This window comes from Rhinolophus sinicus, chromosome 5 (genome assembly GCF_057876585.1).
Source record: "Rhinolophus sinicus isolate RSI-liver-muscle chromosome 5, RSI-T2T, whole genome shotgun sequence".
In the NCBI taxonomy this organism is placed as follows: domain Eukaryota; kingdom Metazoa; phylum Chordata; class Mammalia; order Chiroptera; family Rhinolophidae; genus Rhinolophus; species Rhinolophus sinicus.
The window spans coordinates 92,647,539-92,669,911 of record NC_142505.1 but is presented as its reverse complement, the minus strand read 5'-3'; the positions used below and the strand labels follow the sequence as shown (position 1 = coordinate 92,669,911).

At 45.4% G+C, this 22,373-nt stretch overlaps 1 protein-coding gene across 1 annotated transcript in view; it reads right to left on the bottom strand.

Annotated features, from left to right (window-relative positions):
* The window catches only part of GALNT10 (polypeptide N-acetylgalactosaminyltransferase 10), a 177,525-nt gene that overhangs the window by 60,194 nt on the left and 94,958 nt on the right, over nt 1-22,373 (bottom strand). Inside the window, exon 4 of the mRNA XM_019750401.3 lies at nt 13,867-14,033. Within this exon, the coding sequence (XP_019605960.3) occupies nt 13,867-14,033 (167 nt within the window). The remainder of the gene's footprint in view (nt 1-13,866; nt 14,034-22,373) is intronic.

Below are 22,373 nucleotides of genomic sequence, written 5' to 3'. Positions count from 1 at the left end.
ATGTTGTTCAGTCCTGTTGAAAAAGTATACTGGATATGCTGTGTCAGTAACTAGCTAAAATGTTAAAACGGGGTGGATTTTCGACTGCACTAGTCAGGAGATGTATTCAAGGATGAACTCTGGCCCATATGTTAAGTCAGCCGAGAAAAAAACAGGACGTAACGGGTGTTGAGGCGTTGCTGGAGCCTTGCCCTGTGAGCACAACAGACGGTCCTGCCAGCAGCAGTATACCCACTGGGGATAGCCAGGATTGGGACACGTGGCTGTGTGCCCGTGTGCTCGACTTCAGGAGGGGCCTGACGGCTTGTGGGGGCTGTGGCCAAAAACTGACAGGTGTTCCCTGAATGGGGGCAGGAGTTTGTCAGGAACCGGCCATGTGACTAAAGTGCCTAGTGGGACTCCATTTCTCACTCCTAAAATGTGCAGGCTGGGAGAAGATTCCTGAAAATAGTGCAGAAATCCTCTGAACCCTGAACTCTGGGAACACAAGGCTTCCTGCCACCAGTGGAAACCCTTGATTTCTTCCAGATTTAAAAACTGACTTTGTGTGTGGGTAACTTGCACATGAGTGAACTTGAGGTTTTGCATGTGCAGAGCTCACTAGGAGATAAGATCCGTGGGAGTGTGGAAGAAGTATTTCCAAATGAAGGTTGAAACGTGAATAGAACCGGAGTGTCTGTTCTTGAACGTACTCTACCACCACGTTGTTTAGAAATTTAGTTCGCAGTGGAAGGAACTTGCGGTTGGGGATGCAGAGTCTCCTTAAACCTGGAAGGAGTCAATGGAAGATCAGGGCAGAAATAGAACCCATCAATGGATGTGGCGAAAAGGGTGATTTTAATTCAATATCAGGAAACGTTTTCCGAAGAGCTGCCTAGTCCATTGCGACACTGCAGCATGGACGTGGCACAGGCACACAGGTGGCCATTAGGACTGCTGACTGAGCCTCCTGGGAAACTTGGCAGCAGAAGTAAGCAGGTTAGGACATTGAGGTGAGAACCAGTACCTGGGGTACCTTGATTGGAGCTTTTCTATTTCCAAAGCCATGAAAGTGGTCAGAAGTGGGCTCACATGCAGCAAGCATTTTGGGGGCAAAAACGTTCCCAGGTCAACGTCCCAGAAGAAGCCGGTCATCCATGTGCCAGGAAGCCGGATTTTTAAATCAAGCACCCCCAAGTTGGTGGAGATGTTGGTCTACCCCAGAATATACGGGACCCGCAACAAAAAAGGCAGAGAACTTCTGACTGAGGACCAGGCAGGGACCCAAGCATATTGTCACATCCAAAAAAAAAAAAAAAATGTATTGAACATTTCAGAAGGAATTTATTCCATGCCTGGTGAATTTAGAGTTATGGGCTTGGTTGGGGCCTCAAACAGGTGATTATGGTAATTTAGAGAGAAAGTACCAAGCCATTTCTGTCACAAGGACGTTCCAGCTGGAAAATAATAGTGTCTCCTTGTATTTATAGTGTTGAATACTTTCCAAAGTGCTCTCCCATGTATTATCTCATTTGATCCAGACCACAGGCCAGAGCTGTAGGTTGTCTGTGCTGCGGGATCGGAACGTGCCTGCCCCTCTGTGGGCTTCAGTTTCCCTGTGGTGCTCCCAGGACCACTTGCATCAGAATTCCCAGAAAATCTTGTTAGAATGCAGATTCTTGGGCTCCACCTGGACCGCTGGGGTGGGGTAAGGCTGGGAATTTGCATGTTAAACATACTTCCCAGGTGATTCTTACGCACACCAAAATCTGAGAACCTGCCTGAGAAACTAGTATTTCCTAACTCCTCAGCTCTGAGGTCTTGTCATACGAAACACACACTCAGCAACTAAAAAAACCCTGAAAAGGGATAAAATTCTGATGAGTGGGGAGAAAACAGTCTAGTGTTGGCCCAGCGTATGTGATCATCCAGATAATAACAGCTTCTCAAGGATATAATTAGTGCCCTCGAAATTGGAATATGACTGTTTAATAATTTAAGTGAGATCATCAGGATTAATGAATAGTAGTTGAAATTAAATGTGGGACCATAAATCCACACAGGCCCGTCACAGTGAGGCAAGTGTTTATGACAAGGTGTCCTGGAAAACAGGGGTCTGGCCGAGGCTGAAGTCATCGTAACTTATCTGGTCCCACAAGGGCGTTGTGTTTTTGCACGTAAGGTAACCCAGGGTATACAGTCAAAGAGATCACCGTCCAGCTATATTACAAAACGTATTTATGACATATAGCTTGCTGTTCCTATAATCCAGTGTTTTCCAAGTATATGCATCATTTCAACTCTATCAAAATAACCTGAGATGCCTGTTAAGAATGCAGATTACTGGGGCCCACCCCAGAACCACTGAATCAGAATCTCTGGGTGCGCCCTGGTAACCTGCATTTTAACAAACTCCTCAGCTGCTGCTGACATGGATAAGAGCTAAGAACCACTGCATGAACCGCACTGGAACTGCAGACTGCGGGGGACACACTCCAGGTGTATGGGCTGTCTGCCTGAAAGTCGCTTTCTCCCTGGCCAGCAGCCTGGAGGGTTCTCCTCGGGGTTCCTTTCCCTCCTTCCGTGGAAATCAGTATTCTCTTCTATGTCCTTATTGCACTTTTAGCTCATTAGGCTGTTTTACATTTCCAGTGTCATCTAATCCCTATAACACGACTTTGAAGTAGATGGGGGAGGTCCGTGCTCATCTGTGTTCCAGTGAATCGTAATAGTAACCGCCACCATCTGCATCATTAACGAGGACCTTTACTGAACTTAACCATGGGCCATGGTGCATCATCTCACTTAATCCTCACCCAGCCCATGAGAGGATGGTAATGATGGCTCTTGGGTTGGGAGTGACGGAAACCCAGCCTCAACTAGCGTACACAAGAAGGGAAGGCACCGGTTTATGGGATGGGGAAACGACAGGGGCAGACTGGCCTGAAGCACATCTGGATTTAGGGTGGGCTCAGCTGGCACCCCAGGCCAGCCCTCTGGATGAGTTACCACGGCCATGAGGATGGGATGCCACTGGGCAGACAGGCTGGAACCGCTCTCGTGGCTGGGGGGTATTCCTAACTGCCTGTCCCCCCAGGACCATAAGGAATGGGTTGTAGGGAAGGGGCAGCTCATCAAATGGACTACAGCTCCCATTTTTCCTCAGCCAGAAAAGGGGAAGGAGACGGGGTTTTGTTTCAACTACAAAGAGTATTTAGAATCACCGCTGCTCAGGAATGTCTAGATATAGGTGATTTTCATCCACTCGTGGGTTAAAGTGCCCTTCTTCTGTCATGTGGCAGCAGGGACACGTTTTCTGGGGAAGGTCAGGCTGGTCTTTCCTCCTGCCTGGTGAAAACAATTCTGCTGACTGTCGTGGAGGTTCTGGGCAGGTAATTATTAGTTTGAGTTTTCCATTAACAGAGAGTGGAGTGTGGTTATTATTGAGAATATTTTAGATCATATATTTGGACAGCATACAGAAAAAACAACAACAAAACAACAACTAACAGTTTCTGAGCAGACTGGGCAGAAAACATAGTCTTATAATTCCACCTGTTTCACCCTCACTGCATATTAGCAATGCCCAATAAACCCCATCCATTACCAGACACAGGAGCAGAGCACAAACAGAGGATAGTGGGAGTTATTGGTTGTTTTGAGGCTCCTGGTTGCTCATAAATAATGTGGGCATCTCTGAAGAGGTTTGCATTTCTGAAGCAAACAAAATTATTATTTTTTTTATTCTGGGAGGAATGAATATTTTGGTCCTTTAGGAGAAGGAAGTGAGTGTATACAAGGAGCCCAAAGGTTGGAAGAGGCAGCATGCAACTGTGAATGCTTTACCGGAACCAACGTCCCTACGTCACACACGAGGAAAGGATGTTACTATGGCCTTTACGCGTGTCTGTTTCTTTGTTCTATATAATGATGCAAAAATTACACTTTCATGAGATTTTCCTGTTTGAGATAGTAAGGCGAGAGAAAAGAGAAATGAAACTTTCAATGCCCATGAACACTGTATTGCTTGATAGTGCTACAATTTCCTCCTTTTGATTTTTGGAATAAATAAGTGATATAGAAATGTGTGGATTTGGCCTTCTTGATCTTCAGAGCTGTCAACTCTTTCCTATTTTTGGCTATGAAAATTGGTAACGTTTTAAGCCTCTCGTGTTTACAGATCTGAAGGTGTCTCTGGATTCACATCAAACCAGAATTGGCTCTGGAGTCTGGCTGCCTAATAAAGACGTGACTGAACCTTCCAGGGGCTGGCAGTTCTGTGAGGAAACTGGGAAAAATCCCTCCAAGTTTCTTTTTTTTGCAATGGGTCCCTTGTCACAGCTGCCCATGGGTTGGGTGCTGGGCAGTAGGTTAGAGCTAGTACCTACTTCTGGGCCAATGTGATTGATTAACGTGCTAGGACCAATAGTATTGAGAGGATTTGGCGAACATGTATAGTGACTGAAAGCCGCAGAGCACACTTGTTAGACATATGGATGTGTATCTAATGTCATGGCGAGCACTTCATATCTTTACCTAAAAGTTGTGTTGTTTTTCACCTAGAAGTTGTTTTATTTGGGAGGCGGGGTAAACAGAGGAGGTGAATTTCTTATACTTTAGTTTGAACTTGCTACTAAATGTGCATTTGCCCTTTATGCGAATGTTGGCCACTAAAAGGCTTCCTATAAAATTAGATACACGTTTAAATGGCTCACAACACTGTCTGGCACATAGGAAGTGCGACATGGGTGTTAGGTGGCATTATTGCTATTATTGCTATTTCCCTCTGTGATGCAGACAAATCAGCCCTTTCAGCTCCCCATTTATCAAGTTAAATGTGAATGACGGGAAAGGGACTTGGTTGGTTTGCAGTAGATCAAGCTAGGTACTAAGGGACCTATTACTTTTATTTCAGCCTCAAATCTCATCTCCCGCTAGACCCTGAGTAAATAACAATTCACATCAGACTTAAGCCAGCAGAAAGGCCCAGGAACTTTTTAAAGACGACTATGACTGGAAGGGGGCAGCTTTGTGACTCTCTCCCTGAGGACCTTATTCCAAGGACCTCCAATAAACTGCTCCATTGGGTTTTTGCTTCCCCCCATTACGTTTTTAAGGAAACACTAAAACAGTGGAAAAGGTTAGATTTGAATCCTCAGAAGAAAACCAGGAGAATATTCAGCAATTTAGCACAGTTTTGCTGTGCCAAGTTTTTAAAATGTAGAAAGAAGGCTCGCCTACCTCAGTAGAAGCGCTGCATTTCTGAAAATATAATGCAGCTATTTTCCAGTACAGAAACGATTCTTTCCCAAATATCAGAGCTTTTGATGCTTCAGATGCAATCTGAGTGATTTGATATTTTTTTGCTATCACAGTAAATCATTTATACAGTGCTCGATTCACAAAATCCTGTTTTTTAAAGATGCACAAACTATCCTATAAACATATTGACTCCTGCATCCTGTGTTCCTGTCAGATATCCACCAAAAGGTTTATAGATTTCCCTCATTATAAACTAATTGATATTCTGTAACAGCTTAAATCTTCTTAGCAATTCTCTCCTTTGGAGTCTGACAGAAGAGTTCAGGATGTCATATATTAAAGGAAAAGAGACTCAAGAAGCGTGTGGACTTCCTTAGTGGGGAGACACCCCACAGACTGATCCTTAAAATGTGGGATTCTTAAGATTATGGGACCCTCCTGTCAAATGGGATTACCGACCTAAGGGCAGGGACACAGTGTAGGCCACCTACCCCCGATCTCTCTGAGCCTCAGTTTTGTCATCTGTAAGATGGATCTGCTTCCCCTGCCCTCATATTTCCATGGAAAGAACAATATTTCACTTCTGGGTGTTTTGGGGAGGGGATGCTGGGCAGGCCAAAATATGAGCTGTCGTTTTCCCTGCACGGCCTGCTTTGTCCTTTCCCTCCGTGGTGCACTCATTGGCACAGGCTCTGCCCTGCCAGGGAGGCCCACAGACCCTCAGCTGCTACGCCTGTCCCTGAGTCAGTTAGTTCAGGAGGAAAGTGGTAGGAACAGATCCATGTTGTGTTCTCTGGCTCTGCCTCTCTACCAATACAGCTAATATTCTGGGTCACTCGACTCCTGGCTCAGTCAACTATTTCATAGTTGACTCAGAGGAAGAGAGATCTGATAGTCATTTTACAAGGGGAAATGACTGTAGAAAGTTAAGCGAGAGAAACTAGGGTACGAAGTTAACTATGACTGGATGTCCACTACACAGAGCGCAATGGAAAGGGACTAAATGTAGGTTCACATTATGGAATATTATCTAGCTATTAAAAAACAGATGAGTTAGCTCTATATCTATTGACCTGAGAGAGATCTGTGGCACATCAACAGGAAGAAAAAAAAAAAAGAGTAATGTGTATAGAATGATCCCATTAAAATGGGAAAATACCACATAAAGATTAGGAATTAGGTTCTAGAATCAGAATGCACGTCTTAAATCAAAGCTCTGCCTCTTTGACCTAAGTACAGGTTAGTCTATCTCAGTTTTCTCACCTGTAAATGGGAATAAAGACATTACTCTTTTTTGTAAGTAGAACAAAGAGGTTTGAGATCATCGAGTCCAGCGGTTTCACACTGAGGGTGACAGAATTCATGACAGTGGTAATGAATGGGGGACTGCATTTAGTGCACAGCAAATGCTCAGCACGCATTAGCTCTTGTTATTCCACGCTGTTCCATGTTAGTATTATCATGCAGATAGTCTAGAATGATACCCACTAGACTGTTAATATTAGTCACCTCACTTGGGGTGAAAGACGAGGGGGATTGGGAAGGTATGAAAAAGGAAAGGAAAATAAAGACACCGGGAATAAAAGAAGGCATACAAATGGCAGAAAAGCATATGAAAAGATGCTCAACAGCAAATGTCATTAGGGAATTGCAAATTAGAACAACAACAAGATACCACTACGGCACCAAACGCTGATGCTGGCCAGGATGGGAAGCAACAAGAACTCTCGCTCAGTGACCATGGGAATGCAAAATGGTACTAGTCACTTTGGAAGACAGTCTGACAGTTTCTTATACAACCAGACATACTGTTACTAGGTTAACCAGCAATTGCCCTCCTTGGTATTTATCTGAGACTGGAAAACTTATGTCCACACAAAAACCTGTACACAGAGGTTTATAGCAGCTTTATTCATAACTGCCCAAACTTGGAAGCAACCAAGATGTCCTACAGTAGATGAATGGAGAAATAAATTGCGGACCATCCAGACAGCGGAATATTATTCAGTGCTAAAAAGAAATGAGCTACAAGCCATGAAAAGACCTGGGGAAACCTTAAATGCATATTCCTAAGTGAAATAAGCCCATCTGAAAAGGCTACATACTGTATGATTCCAATTATACTAGACATTCTTGAAAAGACAAAACTATGGAGACTGTAAAAAAGCGAACGGTTGCCAAGGGTTATGGGGGAGGGAGGGATGAACAAGCAGAGCACAGGGTTTTGAGAGCAGTGAAGCTGTTTTGTATGATAATGGTGGATGCATGCCATTATACATTTGTCAAAACCCATAGGATGTACACCACCAAGAATAAACCCTAATATACACTATGAATTTTGAGCGATAATGATGGGTCAACATACGCTCCCAAGTTATAACAAACACACCGCCCTGGTACAGAATAGGACATTGATGGGGGGAGGGGCAGTGTAGGGGACGCTGTGTGTGTGTGGAGTGTGGAGGGGTACATGGGAACTCTACTTTCAGCTTAATTTTGTTGTGAACCTAAAATTGCTCTGAAAAATAAAGTCTATTAAAAAAAAGAAACACTGGCGGGGCCGGGGGAGGAGCCTAAATATTAACAGTAATTGCAGCCAGGTGATGAGATCATGGACGGCTCTTTCTGCATTTCCCATATTTTCTCCTAGCCTGTTCTCATGTTGTTCCCTCTGCCTGGAAAATTCTTCCCCCTCCTCCACCCCAGGGAGAAATATCTACTTATCCCTTGTGATTGAGTTTAGCTGGAATTTTCTCTGGGAGGTCTTCCCTGATTTTCTCCATCCTCCACAGCACCTGACCTCCACCAAGGGGTACATATTCCGTGGTCTGACAATTGCCCCTTATCTTGTCTGTCTGCCCTACTGGATGCGAGCCTCCGAACGGAAGTCTGCTTTATTCCCAGAACCTAGTGCAGCATCTGGCACAGAGTCATTTCATGAATTTTGTTGAAATTCAGTTCATGAATAGGAATTAAATCAGGACAAACGTAGAGAAAAACAAAATAAGCAGCACACAACTTAAGGTGAAAGAACTCAAGTAATACAGTGAAAGTGGGGAACAGCTATCCAACAGCTATGGTGCTACTGGATGCAAGCTAAGGCTTAGGAGAGATGACAGGAAACGAGGAGTGGATGCTTATGGGGCAGTGTCAAGAGCTGTATGTTCAAATGCAAATCGGGTCAGAGCAAAGGGATTCCCGTGCTGCTTGCTGTGTCCCATGATTGGCATGGTGTGAGCGGGCAGGTCAGAGTTAATTAGCCCATTAAGGAAAGAGGACCTCTGACCCGGCTCACTAGTGAGGGTCTCTCCCCTGTGACCTACTGGGTCCTGCAAGGTCCACAGGCCTTCCCGCACCACTCACTGCCAACCATCTAGCTGTGCAAATACTTAAGAACTTCCTTTTATGGAGCGCTTCACTGTGTCCATTTTTGTTTGTTTATTTGTTGACAGGGACTTCAGTTGGGGAAAATGCTGTCAGTGAGCTCGTACCATAGCCTTTCATTTCTGTACCTCATCATTCCAGGCAGCTGACAGTTCCTCTAAAGACAATAAAACCCTTTCCGTTACTGCCTGTCTGATTTTTCTACAAAACCAGCACTGTTTGAAAGGGGGGAAGGGAAGAAGGGGACTAGAAAGAAACAAATGAACCAAGGCCCTGCTGGTGCTTCCTACCAAAAATCTCCGATCCAGACAGTGCAATCTGGAGGCAGGTCTGCCGCCCTACACCCTCACCTCTCTCTCCCACTAGAGCAGAAACACCTCCACATCCTCCCAATCCTCAAGCAAAGCTCACACATTTGAAGAGCTTTCGGAGACCCCTAGATTCTGCAGTGCCCTATTTGTAAGCAGGGCCAGGATTAGTCCCGTGTCAGCGTCTGGCTCCACACCAGTCTCTAGTGCTGCCTGCACAAAGCTCGGGATCTTATTTCAAGAATTCATCTGCTCCAATTTTGTCTCCTACTCAAGGTCTCGACCCTCAGCTGAATTACAATTAGTTGCCCTGAGGATCCTGGAGGAGACTCATTTCAGAGGAAAATGCCTTCTGCTAGGCAGCGCCAATCTCGCCTGTAGTTAGTGTCTATGAATTTCAACTCTGAGAACGCCTCTGCTCATGCGTCCCTGAGAAATCTGTCTTTCACGATGGCCCATATTTGCCATACTTGAGACAAGCCTCTCCATAATTCCAAAATTGTTTCTCCCAAATCTCATTTTTAAAACAATCACTGCTGAGTAAGTTTTCTTCCAAAGCTGCCTTAAGAATTGCTTCTTGAAACAAGAATAATGATTGCTTTTCTGAAAAAAAAAAAACATGCAGGTTGCAAAATGTGACAGCTAATGTACAGGACAGAGGGGCGTGAGGTAAGCATTTTCCTCTGGGCCCCGATGCCTGATAATCATTGAGAAAAAGGAGCAACAAACAGGGGCCTTGGTTCTCATTCTCATCTATGAAATGGGACAGTATTTGGTCTCTTTTCTACCTTATTGGGGTATGCAGATGGCACCGCATTGGATTAATACTTTTGCTCTCTGGAGAAGTAGATGCACTTAGAGAATGTCCTTCTTATGAAGTTTACCTTTTCTTTTTCAGTTGTTACAATTTTTTATTGTAAACAGTGGAGGGGGGTTGTTATTTTTATCACTGAGTACAACATTAAGGAAATTGGGATATTAGAGGTGTAAACCATTATAGTCCAGGACTGGCTATACTTGATAATGAGCTCTTTTTAGCAGGAAGCTTGCTCTTTAAGACAGTGGGAAAGTAATTTATTGAGACGTGTCCTTGGGGACAGGAAGGAGTAATGCACATCTGCAGATGCTCCTCGCAACCAGCTCAGGCGATGAGGGACGAGCCTGTTCTAGGAGCCCGGACGCGGCATCCTCGTCCCTCCTCGACAACCAGCTGGCTATGTGCTCCCGGTGAAGCCATCCACTGCTCCAGACTTCGGGTTTCCCACTTGTGAAAGGAGTAGGCTGAGTTACATCTCTGATTTTCACACATCTTTAGGCAGTGGAGCTCCCATTAGTGAACAATTTTTCAGAAAGCAAATACAGACCATGCCAGGAGAAGCATCTGAACCCCACCTGCATCTGTAGGTTTCTCCGTACCCCTTACCGTGTGCCCCAAGGCATTCCTGGGCCCTCAGCTGCTCTGGGGTGCACAGTGACAGCCAGTAGCCTAAATGACCTTGACATTTTTTGTAATTGAACAAGGAGAAATACTTGTTTCTAATCCAGCTGATGCTTAGTTTATTCTGCCTCTGGAGAGAACTAATGTCCTGTGACACTCAAAGAGGGTCTGCCCCCAGGACAGCTGATTCTCCAGAAAACAGGTGACAGGGACCTGAGCCTGAAACACAAAGATGTGGGCCCGAGCCAGTCACAGGACAAACTGCGGTGTCTTCCACAGCCACATCTGTCTCACTGGCTGGAGATGATCCTGGTCTAGTGACAGTTTGTGTGTGTGGATGTAGCTGCTATATATGATTTCTTCCTCCTTCCTCATTCATTCATTCATGCATTCACTAATTCACAAACATTTACTAACCACCTGCTTCTAGACCACAAATGGTCTAGTAGAGTGAGAGCAAACAGGTGAACAGAGAGCCGTGCAGTCACACATGGAGAGCAGTGATGAGTGCGAGTGACGAGGGACCTAACTGAAGATGGTGTGAGAGGAGCCAGCCGTAGGAAGAGCTGGGAAGAGGCTGTCCAGGTGGAGGAAACAGCATGGGAAGATCAGAGGCAGGATGGCGCCCTGCGGTGGCTGGTGCTCAGAGCGAGACAGTCAGTGAGGGAGTGCCATCGTCACCGCCAGACCGCAGTGGCGAGCCTGCTCTGAGAGGGCGGGCGGTCCATATCTGAGGGGGGGCTCAGGTGTTCACCCCAAGGAACAGAGGCTGTTTGTGCTGCTGCGTAGTACTGGAAATCAAGTCACCATGGAGCAGTGCGTGCATTTATTTTCCTTTTCACTGCCTGGCTGCAAGCCCTTGGCCTGTGGGTGGCAGGCCCAAGCTGGGAGAAGGCAGAGGCTGGGAGAGGAGACCAGGTACAGGAAAGCAGAAGACAGGGAGGAAAAGGCAGTGGGAGAGATCATCCTTTGTATTCTCAATTACCACACACGGATGTTGGACAGTGAAGAGGGAAAATGGGGAAAAGATGGACTCATTTGGAATACGGTGTTGGAGGAATGCTTTACAGATGCCCTGGACTGCCAGGAAGATGAACAAGTAGGTCCCAGAGCAAATTAAGCCTGAAACGTCGCTGGAGGCAAATATAACAAAACTGAAGCTGTCCTACTTTGGGCACATCATGAGAAGGCCGGGTGCTTTGGAAAAGACAATAATGCCGGGAAAAATAGAAGGCAGCTGGGAAAGAGGAAGAGCAAACATGAGGTGGAATGAATGACTCCATAAAGAAGCCATAGGCACGAGTCTGCAGGCGCCGAGCAGGGCTGTGAGCACAGGACACTGCGGACGTCACTCATTCATCGGGTCACCAGGGGTCAGGGATGACTCAACAGCACAAAACACACACGGAGCACGGGCCCGGGGCTGCGGTCCTCAGGCCTGGGTCTTCTACTCACTGCCTATGTGACTCTGGGCAAGTCACTTAACCCCAGCTCCTCATGGGAGACTCAGGGATCCGAAGGCCTCACTCAGAGCATGTTCTCAAGAATAAATGAGACACCACACAGGCCTGGTTCATTTATGGCCCCTCAGATGGTGAACGGACAGGAGACGATTTAGGTGGGGGCGAGACAACAGGGCACTTGTTCAGTGTTTCATAATTCACAAAGCCATTTTACCCACAGAAAGGGGAAGACCCTGCCTGCACCTCCACGTCTGACTCCCCCCTATAACGGCCACAGGTACTGTCAATAATAATGACAACAACACCAAGCTTAAATGTTTATTTCTAATGTTCACTGTGCCAAGCACTGTCCTGAGCACTTTACATGCAGTGACTCATGTAATAGTCACAGCCACCTAAGAGCTACATACGGTCATGGTCCCATTGTACAGATGCAGGAACCGAAGCACAGAGAGGTCAGGGGAGTCGGTCAAGGTCACAGATGTCGTAAAGTGACGGGGCCAGGACCAAAGACGTAACTCCTGCCAGGCTCTCTGCGAAAGAACGAACAGGGCTATGGAGACAAGGGACACACCCTGGGCTTCAGTGGGCTGACAGACCACAAATACATCTCACACACGGTCCTATATGCTCCTGTGACATGGCGGAAGTACCAAGGGAACAGAGGAAGGTGTGCCGATCATTCAATCATCAAACATGTCTTAAGCACCTACTATCTGCCTGAGGAGCTGGGCGCGAGCGGTGAGCAGGACAGAAGCGGTGGCCCCTGCTCTCAGACTGGACAGTCTAGTGGGGGAGACCTGCAGCCTCCAATGCTGACGTGTTATATTCATATGTATTTTCATGCTGCCAGTGATAAAAGCTGAGAAGGACAAGGAAAAGGTCCCATGAGAATGAGTGTAGGTGAAGAGTTAGGGAAAACGTTTAGAGGTGGTAGGAATTGAGTTCAAGATGGGTGTGTATGTGCACACGTGCGTGAGCGCACACACACATACATGGACACCCCACCAAGGAGTCTCTACTAAAGGCAGGTAATGAACTATGTAGTGCTAAATATGAGGTGACAGGCAGGTCAACTTTGATTGTTCCAGAGTGTACTCAGACTCCCTCTCTTCACTACCTGTTAGTGCCTCTGTGGGAAGGTGAGCAGAGGAGAGGACTTCTCTGGATTTTGCTGCAACTGGTGAAACTTTGATGCAAAGAACAAACTTGAGACCACTGGCAGGAGGGCAGTGTGGTCCAGTGGTTAAGATCATATTTTGGGGCCAGACAGACATGGTTCAATCACCCCATCACCATGTAAGAGCTATGTGACCGAGCATAAGTCACTTAACCCCTCCGAGCCTCAGTTTTCACATCTGTTAAATGGTGTGGCAGATACTATAGGGGGTTTCACTCAACACTTGTAATCCACCTCTCCCTTTCCGTTCTCTACTAAAGAGGCCCCAAATCAAAACCCTCACATGTCCAGCCACTCTTGCAGATAGGAGTGCCCAGATGTCAGAGTTGTGGCCAAAAGTCTTTCCTGAATAAGAAGGCAAAGTCTTGCAAGGAAGAGGTTTTGCTCTCTTTGCCCTTCTTCCTTCTTCCTGCCTGGAAGGTAGACTTTCCCGAGGTCCAGCAGCCCTTTTGTGAGCATGAGGATGAGGAAGCAGAGAGAGAGAGAGAGAGAAGCCTGGTTCTCTGATGAGAGCCTCAAGCAGCTGTACCAACCCTCACCCTTATTATGAAATGAATAGAGAAACGCCTTACTTGTCTGAGCTATTGTTGATCAAGTTTTCTGTTACTCGCATTTGAACGCATGTCGATATTGATACAAATGGGATAAAAAAATGGAACCTCCTTCATGGGTTGTTGTGAGAACTGGATGAGATAATGTGTGTACAGTGCCAGGTTCATGGCCGGGCACACAGCGAGCGTCAGTAAATGGGGAACCATACGTTGGTGCTGCTGAAGAAGGGAAAACCCGCCACCCCTGTGGTAGTCACAGGACACAGCGTGGAGGGCAGAGGCGGAGTGGGATGGGCCCTACCTCGGTCACTGAAGTCATCCACCAGCACGATCTCGGCGATCAGCTCCGGCGGGGAGCGGTTCAGCACGCTGTGGACGGTGCGGAGCAGGGAGGACCAGCCCTCGTTATGGAAGGGGATGATGATGCTGGTGTTGGGCAGTGTCTCCAGGTAGCGCTTGCTGACGCAGCTAGAGGGAGACACAGGACAAGGGGAGGACAGGTTCAGCTCTCCTCTGGCCAAAAGAGAACTCAGTCACGCACATAGTTTGGCTAATGGCAAATCCCACTCCCTCTCCAGCCTGTAGGGAACACGTGAAAGTCACTTGAGAACCTTCTTCTACAGGGCATCCTGAAGCCCTGCCTCCAAACTCTGCACACCCAGTACACAGGGATACATATACAAGACCCCAAACAACGACTGCCGATGCGGGCGGAGCAGCCCTGGGGCTCGATGTTCTACATGCACTCACTCGTTGAAGCCTTGATCGTGACAGGAAGACGGTTGCCCATCCTCAGCTCAGGACTCCACGTGGAGGACAGCCCTGCAGTCACACTCTCTCTGCCTGCTTCCCCCCTCCCCCCACCCCGGCCATTCCTCTCCAATGGAGGAGAGACGAAACCATTTATCCACGCCTCTGGAAGAATACACGGGGCTTCATTGGCTCAGCCTCCTCCCCTTCCCCTCCACGGGCTCTACCCGCAGCCAGCACACGTTCTCCTCTGCTCTCCACCAGCCCCGTGGTAAACTTGGGGGTGGAAGGCCCTGCCTCTGGGGGCCTTTAATATTGTAACACCCAAAAGATTTAACATAGTTTCTTAAGAGCATCAGCTATCTAGTTGGTGTTCAAATTTCCCTGATTCTTCTGTCTTTTTACAGTTGGGTTGTATAAATCAGGATCAACAAGGTCCATAGACTGCCTTTAGCTGATATGTCTCCTAAGTCTCTTTTTTCCCCCCTTACAATTTATTGCAGAAACTGGGTCATTTATCCTATGGGCTTTTCCACAGTCTGCATTTTGCTGCTTGCATTGCTGTGGTGTCTCTGAACAGGTTCCTCTGTCTGCCCTCCTTTGGTTCCTGCAAACTGGTAGTTGGTCAAGAGGCCTGATGTAATTTGACGAGATACGCTGGTAACCTCTTCCTAGATGGCGGTGTGAGCACGCCACGGGAAACACGCAACGTCCCGTTGTCTCTCCTTTTGTGATGCTGGTGAGCCATTGATGGTCAGTGTCAATCCTTTATTTCATCAGGGGTTTGCAAAATGGAGCTATTGTAATTCTACCATTCTTCATACACTAGCTGGAATAGTTCTCTCAAGAAAAACTACCACATCAACTATTTGGATCCCCTGAAATATAGGAAAGACAGGGTAAGTTCTTGACTCTTTACCAGTTTTCAGAAGGACTAGCATCCTCCAAAGATGGCCAATTACTTGTTTTCATTATGAAAACTCATAAATTTTAACATAATTAATACGTTTCAATTCAATGCGAGCATTACTCTTATTGGTTCCCAAATAAGCCCGTCTTTAGCCCAAGGGAGTCTTCTCAAGTTGGCTCCTGATGCTTTGAACAATGCTGCAGAATACTGATGGCTTCCTTGCTTTCTGATAAAAGATGTCAGAAGGCTCTCCAGGCTTAACTTGTATTACTTCCTGCCCTAACCTGGTATCAGCCATTCTGCCAAGGAACCCTGGCTCCTTAATTCATCCCACCATTCACACACTGCAGTGTGAGCACTAAGGGTATTCCTTACTACTGTGTTGCTTATGGTTTCTATGCCTCTGCAGTGGTCAGAGCTAGAAATATATTTTCATAGATACAGCATGTGTTTATGCAGAAATTCTGTATTTAATATATAGGATTACGGAGTTTTACTGAATATTAATTTTATACTACATCTGCTTTTATTGAGGTATAAGTCATATACCATAAAATACAACATAAAATTCACCCTCTTACACTGTATAAGTTAGTAGTTTTTCCTATATTCACCAAACGGCACAACTGTCACCACTATCAATTCCAGGAAACATTTTCATCACCACCAAAAGAAACTTCATATACCTCAGCAGTCATCACCCATTATTCCCTCCCCCCAGTGCTTGGCAACCACTAATTTGTTTTCTGTTTCCATAGATTTTCCTACCGTGAACTTTGTATATAAGTGGAATCATGTAATATGTCATCTTTTGTGTCTGGTTTTTTTCACTCAGCATAATGTTTTCGAGGCTCATCCACGTTGTAGCATGTGCCAGTAGTTTATTTTTTTTCATGGCTAAATACTGTTTCACTGTCTAGGGATCTACCACATTTTATTTGTTTACCACATTCACCAACTGATGGACATTTGGGTTGCTTCTTTTGGCTACTCTGAATAACCTTGCTAGGAACATTCATATACAAGTTTTTGTGTAGATGTATTGTTTTAATTATCTCGGGTATATAACAAGGTGTAGAGCTGCTGGGTCATAAAGTACCTTCATGCTTAACTCGTAAAGGAACTACCAAACTGCTTTCTAAAGTGGCAGCATCAGTTTACATTCCCATCAGCAATGCGTAAGCGTTCCAATTTCTCACCAACTCTTGCTTTTGTCCATCTTTCTGATGATAGCCATCCTAGTGGGTGTGAAGTGGTATCTCATTATGGTTGGATTTGCATTGTCCTTATGAGTAACGATGTTGAGTATATTTTCACGTGCTTATTGGCCAACTGTATATCTTCTTTGGAGAAATGTCTACTAAATATGTTTTTCATTTTTAGATTGCGCCTTGCTAGTGTATAGAAATTCAATTAATTTGTTTATTGAGCTTGTATTCTACAATCTTGTTGAACACATTTATTAGTTCTAACACTTTCTTTTTCTTTTGGTGGTGGATCCCTTAGGATTTTCTATATAGAAGACAATGTCATCTGCAAACAGAGATAGTTCTACTTCTTTCTTTCCAATCTAGATCTCTTTTATTTCTTTTTCTTGTTTAATTGCCTTGGCTAGAAACTCTAGCACAATGCTGAATAGAAGTAGCAAGAACAGACATCTTTATTTTGTTCCTAATTTTAGGAGGAAAAGCTTTCATCAGTCTTTCACCATTAAATATGTTAGTGTGGGTTTTTCACAGATGCTCTTTATTGGGTTGAGGACATTCCTTTCTAGTCCTAATTTCTTGAATGTTTTTATCATGAAAAGTGTTGGACTTTGCCAAATGCTTTTTCTGTGCCCTACTGAGATGTCAGTAGGGTTTTATTCTTTACTCTATTAATATAGTGTATTATAATGATTGATTTTCGTATGTTGAACAAACCTTGCATTCCTGGGATGAATCCTGCTTGGTTATGGTGTATAATCCTTCTTACAAGTTGCTGACTTGGTTTGCTAGTATTTTGTTTAGGATTTTTGCATCTATATTTATCAGGGATATTGGTCGATGGTTTTCTCTTCTTGTGATATCTGTATCTGGTTTTATTTTTGCTAAAAATCTAGGTTCTTAAGATTAACATAATTACTTATTTCCTTTTTCCTGTACTATATAATAGTTTCAGAAAAACAATACCAATACTATTGCTAACAATATTATAGAAAATTTAAGATTCCTTTTGTCCTTCATTTCTTCTTATCTGTGGAGTATATTTTTTTTGGTTAAAATTTATTGGGGTAACAAAAATTTATTTTGTTGACAATGGTCAACAAAACTACATAGGTTTCAAGTGTACAATTCTATAAAATATCATCTATACATTGCATTATGTGTTCACTACCCAGAGTCAGTTCTCCTTCCATTACCATATACTTGATGCGGAGTACATTTCATTTGGGATATGAGGGAGTTTCCCAGGGTCCAGAAGAGGCAGTGTGAAGACTAGGCAGGCTCAGAGGGAATGGCAACACTGTATTCCTTGTGTCTCTGGCTTCTGGCAGAGTAGCAGCCCCTGAATACATCCAAGCCTTAATCCCCAGAAGCTGTGCACATGTTACCTTACATGGCAAAGGGGGCTTTGCAGATGGAATTAAGGTTAAGAACGAGTTTGGGAAGCCTGGATTACCCAGGTGGGTCCAATGCAATCACCGGAGTCCTTAAGAGCAGAGAATTTTTCCGGCTCGGTTAGAAAGATGAGAAGGAATGAATAAAGATTTGAAGTATGGGGGGGACTCGACCCACCACTGCTGGCTTTGAAGATGGAGGAAAGGGGTCATGAACCAAGGAAGGCGGGTGGCTTTTAGAAGCTGGGAATCGTCCTCAGCTGATGGCCAGGAAGGACATGGGACTTTCACTCCTTATAACAAAATTCTGCCAACAATGCAGATAAGCAAGATTTCCCTAGCGCCCCTAGAAAGGAATGCCCAACCAACACCTTGATTTTAGCCCTATAAGACCCATGTTGGACTTCTGACTTACAGAACTGTAAGAATAAATTTGTGTTGAGTAAGCTGCTAAGTAATTTGTTACGGCAGTTACAGAAGACTCACACACAAGGAGTCATCCTTGATAACCTTTGCCCAGTATGTAAACATTATTTACAAACATTTAAAAAGTGAAAAGATTTTACATAAAAACCCTCACGAGTCTCAGGTGGCAGCATGGGCTGCAGTTGACAGTGGACGCATCTCTATGAGGCAGGTACTCTCCGGGTCCTCAGGTCTCACACTCCCCACAGTGCTATTACCAGGGCTGCTTCACTCCCTCACAGTACCTCCCAGGCCCCTGGAGACATCTGAGTTGAGAGCCCAGAAGTAAAAGGCACCATGGGAGGGAGCTCCACAAGACTGGTAAGAAGTTTTCTGGGAAAATTTGTGACATCTAGAGCAATGAACATAACCAAAAAAAAAAAGAAATCTCTCCTTTTGTATGCCACTGCAACTGTTCAACTCTCAGAATGTGCCAGGATCTCTTGGCAACTTACTTTGAAATGTATTAAAGAGTAAAGTGGATTGATGGAGGGAGAAAGAAATGGATGGATACGTGACCAAGTCAGTAGAGGAGTGTTAACTGCAGAATCCAGATAGTGGGAACATGAGCATTGAGCGTATAATTCTTTAAACTTTTATGTTTGATAATTTTCAAAAAGAAATTTTGGAAAAATTGGGTCAGGGTCCACGTTCTCCTTAGTTTTGAATTCCCTCTCTATAGGCACCAAGGGAAGCTGGGGTAGGGGCGTAGGAGTGAACCCTTGGCATCTGGCAGTGAGCTCGGTTCCAGCTGTGCAAACTGCTTCCCTGATGCTGGCAGTCCAGTCCTGATGGACAAGTCAGCCTCTCTCTTTCCTCTTGGGACCGCTGCACTTCTTGCACGTCCCCTCTTGCTCTTCATCTGGCTGGAACTGTTTTTATCCAGGCCGCATGCAGCCCTCCTCTGCCCCTTTCCCCACCTCTTCTAATCCCTTTGATCATTCCAGCCTTCTCTGGGAGCCTTCGCCAACTTCATTATGTCAGCCTTCACAAATAAACGAAAGCACCTCTTTTTAAAAATCCCTTTCCCCTAACTCAGCTGAGTCCTCTGTGACCAAGAAAGAGACAGGCGACATCTAGTTTTCTACAAAAGGTCTTGCCTTCCATCCAATTTCACAGGAGGCTTGCTCAGTGGAAGCAGGGTAGGGGGTAGCTGTAATAAATTGCCAGTAGTCCAAAGGGTGAAATACAATAGAGCTATTACCCAGCAGAGAGCTCTCGCTCTCTCAAACCCCACAACCTGCCAGCAGACACACAAACACCATCGTATAGCAAGGGAAGTAGACAATGCCACAATAGACTAAATTCACTTCTAATTTAATTCAATCATGGAATTAAAGATTATTCAGAACTCAAATAAAAGGCTCAGCTGGAATCATAGCCCTGAATGTATGCCTTTTTTTTGCTTCTTTTGGTCTCCTTTCTTTTTCTCCCTCATCCATCCACTAAATAAGTACAAAATAGCATTTCGACTTTTGCCATGGGCACTCACTAGTCATTAGTTTGGTCCCAGCTTAGTAGAGGCTCTTTGTTTAAATAAAATGTTGTGTGACATGCTGAAACGAAGCTCTCCAGTATGAAGCAGGAAACTTGGTTCCACAGACCTACCCACAGGCCACCTTCCTATTGGGAGCTTATGCAAAATGGCCTCAGGCCACCGTAGAGAGAGGTGGCCTGGCGATGGCAGGGATGAAGACAGAAGGCCGCCACTCACCCCAGGGCCACCCCCATCTTAGCAGTCCCCTTTAAGACCTGTCTTCATGTATTGTTTTGAGATGTCAACACGGATGGTGGCGTTTCCCCAGGTCTTTTGTGAACGGTGAACACAAAGCGCCTCCTTGCTGCTGCCTCCAGGAAGCAGCGCAGAGCATGGTCTCCAGGAAGGAGAAACTAGGGCACTGCTCCCGATGAAAGAGGCTGGGTTTGGCTGTGACCAGACAATAAGTAACTTGCCTCCCCACAGTTTATCGTGCCCGATGGCTTACAAAGCTCGTCCTTCTCTCTCCTCTCATCTGTACCAACCCCTGGCAGGGAGATGAACCAGGGACGGCTCACCTGTTAACCACATCAGGAAAACAGCCCAGAAGGACAAGGACATGGATTCAGGACTCAAACCTAGCTAGTATCTACTCAAAATAACAATTATATGTGTGTGTTTCTTGATGATAAAGTGCTAACTGCTCTGTGTAAAAGTCTGGAAAACACAGAGGCGAAAGAACAACTGAGAACGACAGCAGCAGCCTATCCTTCCCAGTGCTCAGGGGGCTGAGCTCCGTTCAACACTTGGGTATGTTTTCCTCTGCTCTCTTCTCTGAACACATACAGTGGTACGTCGGTTTTCAAACATAAGCCGTTCCAGAAGATCGTTCGAGTTCTGAAACGTTCGAAAACCGAGGCACGGTTTCCCCATAGAAGGTAATGCAAAACAGATTAATCCATTCCAGAGCTTTAAAATCAACCCCTAAAACTGCAAATTTAGCACGAATTTTACTATCTAATGATACCAGAGAGTCATAAAATTTACGGCATTCGTAAACTGAAACGTTCGTCAATGGAAAGGTTTGAAAACTGAGGTACCACTGTATCCGTTTCTACTCCATGGCATACAGCACCCTGACGTGACAGCATCCTAATCTTTGTGGGCTCCCAGCGGCAGCATGGTCTCCTGAGATGCTTGCAAGAGCCCCTCTGTGGGCAGGATCAGGTAGAGCGATGCCCTTGCAGAGGGTCTAAGCAGTGATACCATGAAACTTCCAGCACACAGCTTCAATCCCGATGCCCTCTTGGCTCGCTATTTCTGGCCCCAGATGGCACCATAAAAGAAGAGGCACCCATGGAATTTCAACACATCCAACTAAGACCCAAGTGAAAAGCTTTCTATCCCTGCACAAGGCTTTCTATCCCTGGTTCACAGGCTGGTGAGGACCCTACCCAGACAGCGGGAAGGCTAGTTAGAGGCGCACAGCGTGAGAACTAAGAGGCATGGTCGGTGGTGTTCCTTGAAACACTGTGAACTGGTGAGGAGGAGAAACAAGGTGTCTGTCAATAGGAAAGGATTAAACAAATGGGAAAAATTCCAACTATGGAATACTGATAAGCAGTTAAAAAAATACAGTGGACAATGACGATGATAACGACAGAAAATATCTGTTAAGGATTCCATTATGCCAGGCGATGTTCTACATACTTTATACGCATCACGTCATTTCATGGTCACAGTGCTCTTAGGAGGTAGGGGCGATCATTGCTCTCATTACAAAGAGGAAGGAAACAAGGCAGAGAGAAGTTAAATAAACTGCCTAAAGTCAAACAGCTGGTAAGGGCTGGAGCTGGATTTAAACCCATCTGCCCTTTATGCGTATTTAACATTTTCGTAGACACAATGTAGCAATGCTATTAATTGTACAAACAAAAAGAAGAATGAATAGATCAAAAACAAAAATTGAAGGAACTATAGTAAGTAGGAGTCTGGAATCCTGGCTTCTAGTTTCCTCTCTGCTATGCACTCATCCAAGTCCTCTCTTCTCGCCGGACCTCGGGTTCCCTTATGTCATTAAGGGAGCCAGACTGAGGCAATAGGCAGGTGTTGTGTGCTGCTCTGTGTGCCTTCTCCTTCTTTTGGTAATAGCATCCCGATTTTTCTGGGGGAATCTCCCACCCCTCATTTCTATAGCGTTGGGCCGGGAGGTCCTTGCCTTGCTTCAACGGTGGGCAAGGGAGCCTGGCTCAGCCAATCAGAGCATCGCATCTCCCCAGTCACAGCGATTGGTTCAGGGATGGGAACCTGTGAATCAAAGTTAATTATTTGCTGAGACAACTGGGAGAGAGGCAAGCTCTTAGCTGCTGAAATTGAACACGGGAGGCTGTAAGTCTGGTCTGCCTGGGGCCACCATGTAGACTGTTCCCAGTCTTAAAAAGAAGTTAACAGAATAGAAAACAGAGCCAAGAGTTGGAGAGAGAGGCACCTGCTGGCATTTTTTAGGGACCTGGATCCATCTATGGCAGAAGCCACGGTCTGCTCCTGGCCTTTTCAGTACATGAGCCAATACATTTTCTTCTCTTAGGTCAGTTTCACTTAGGTTTC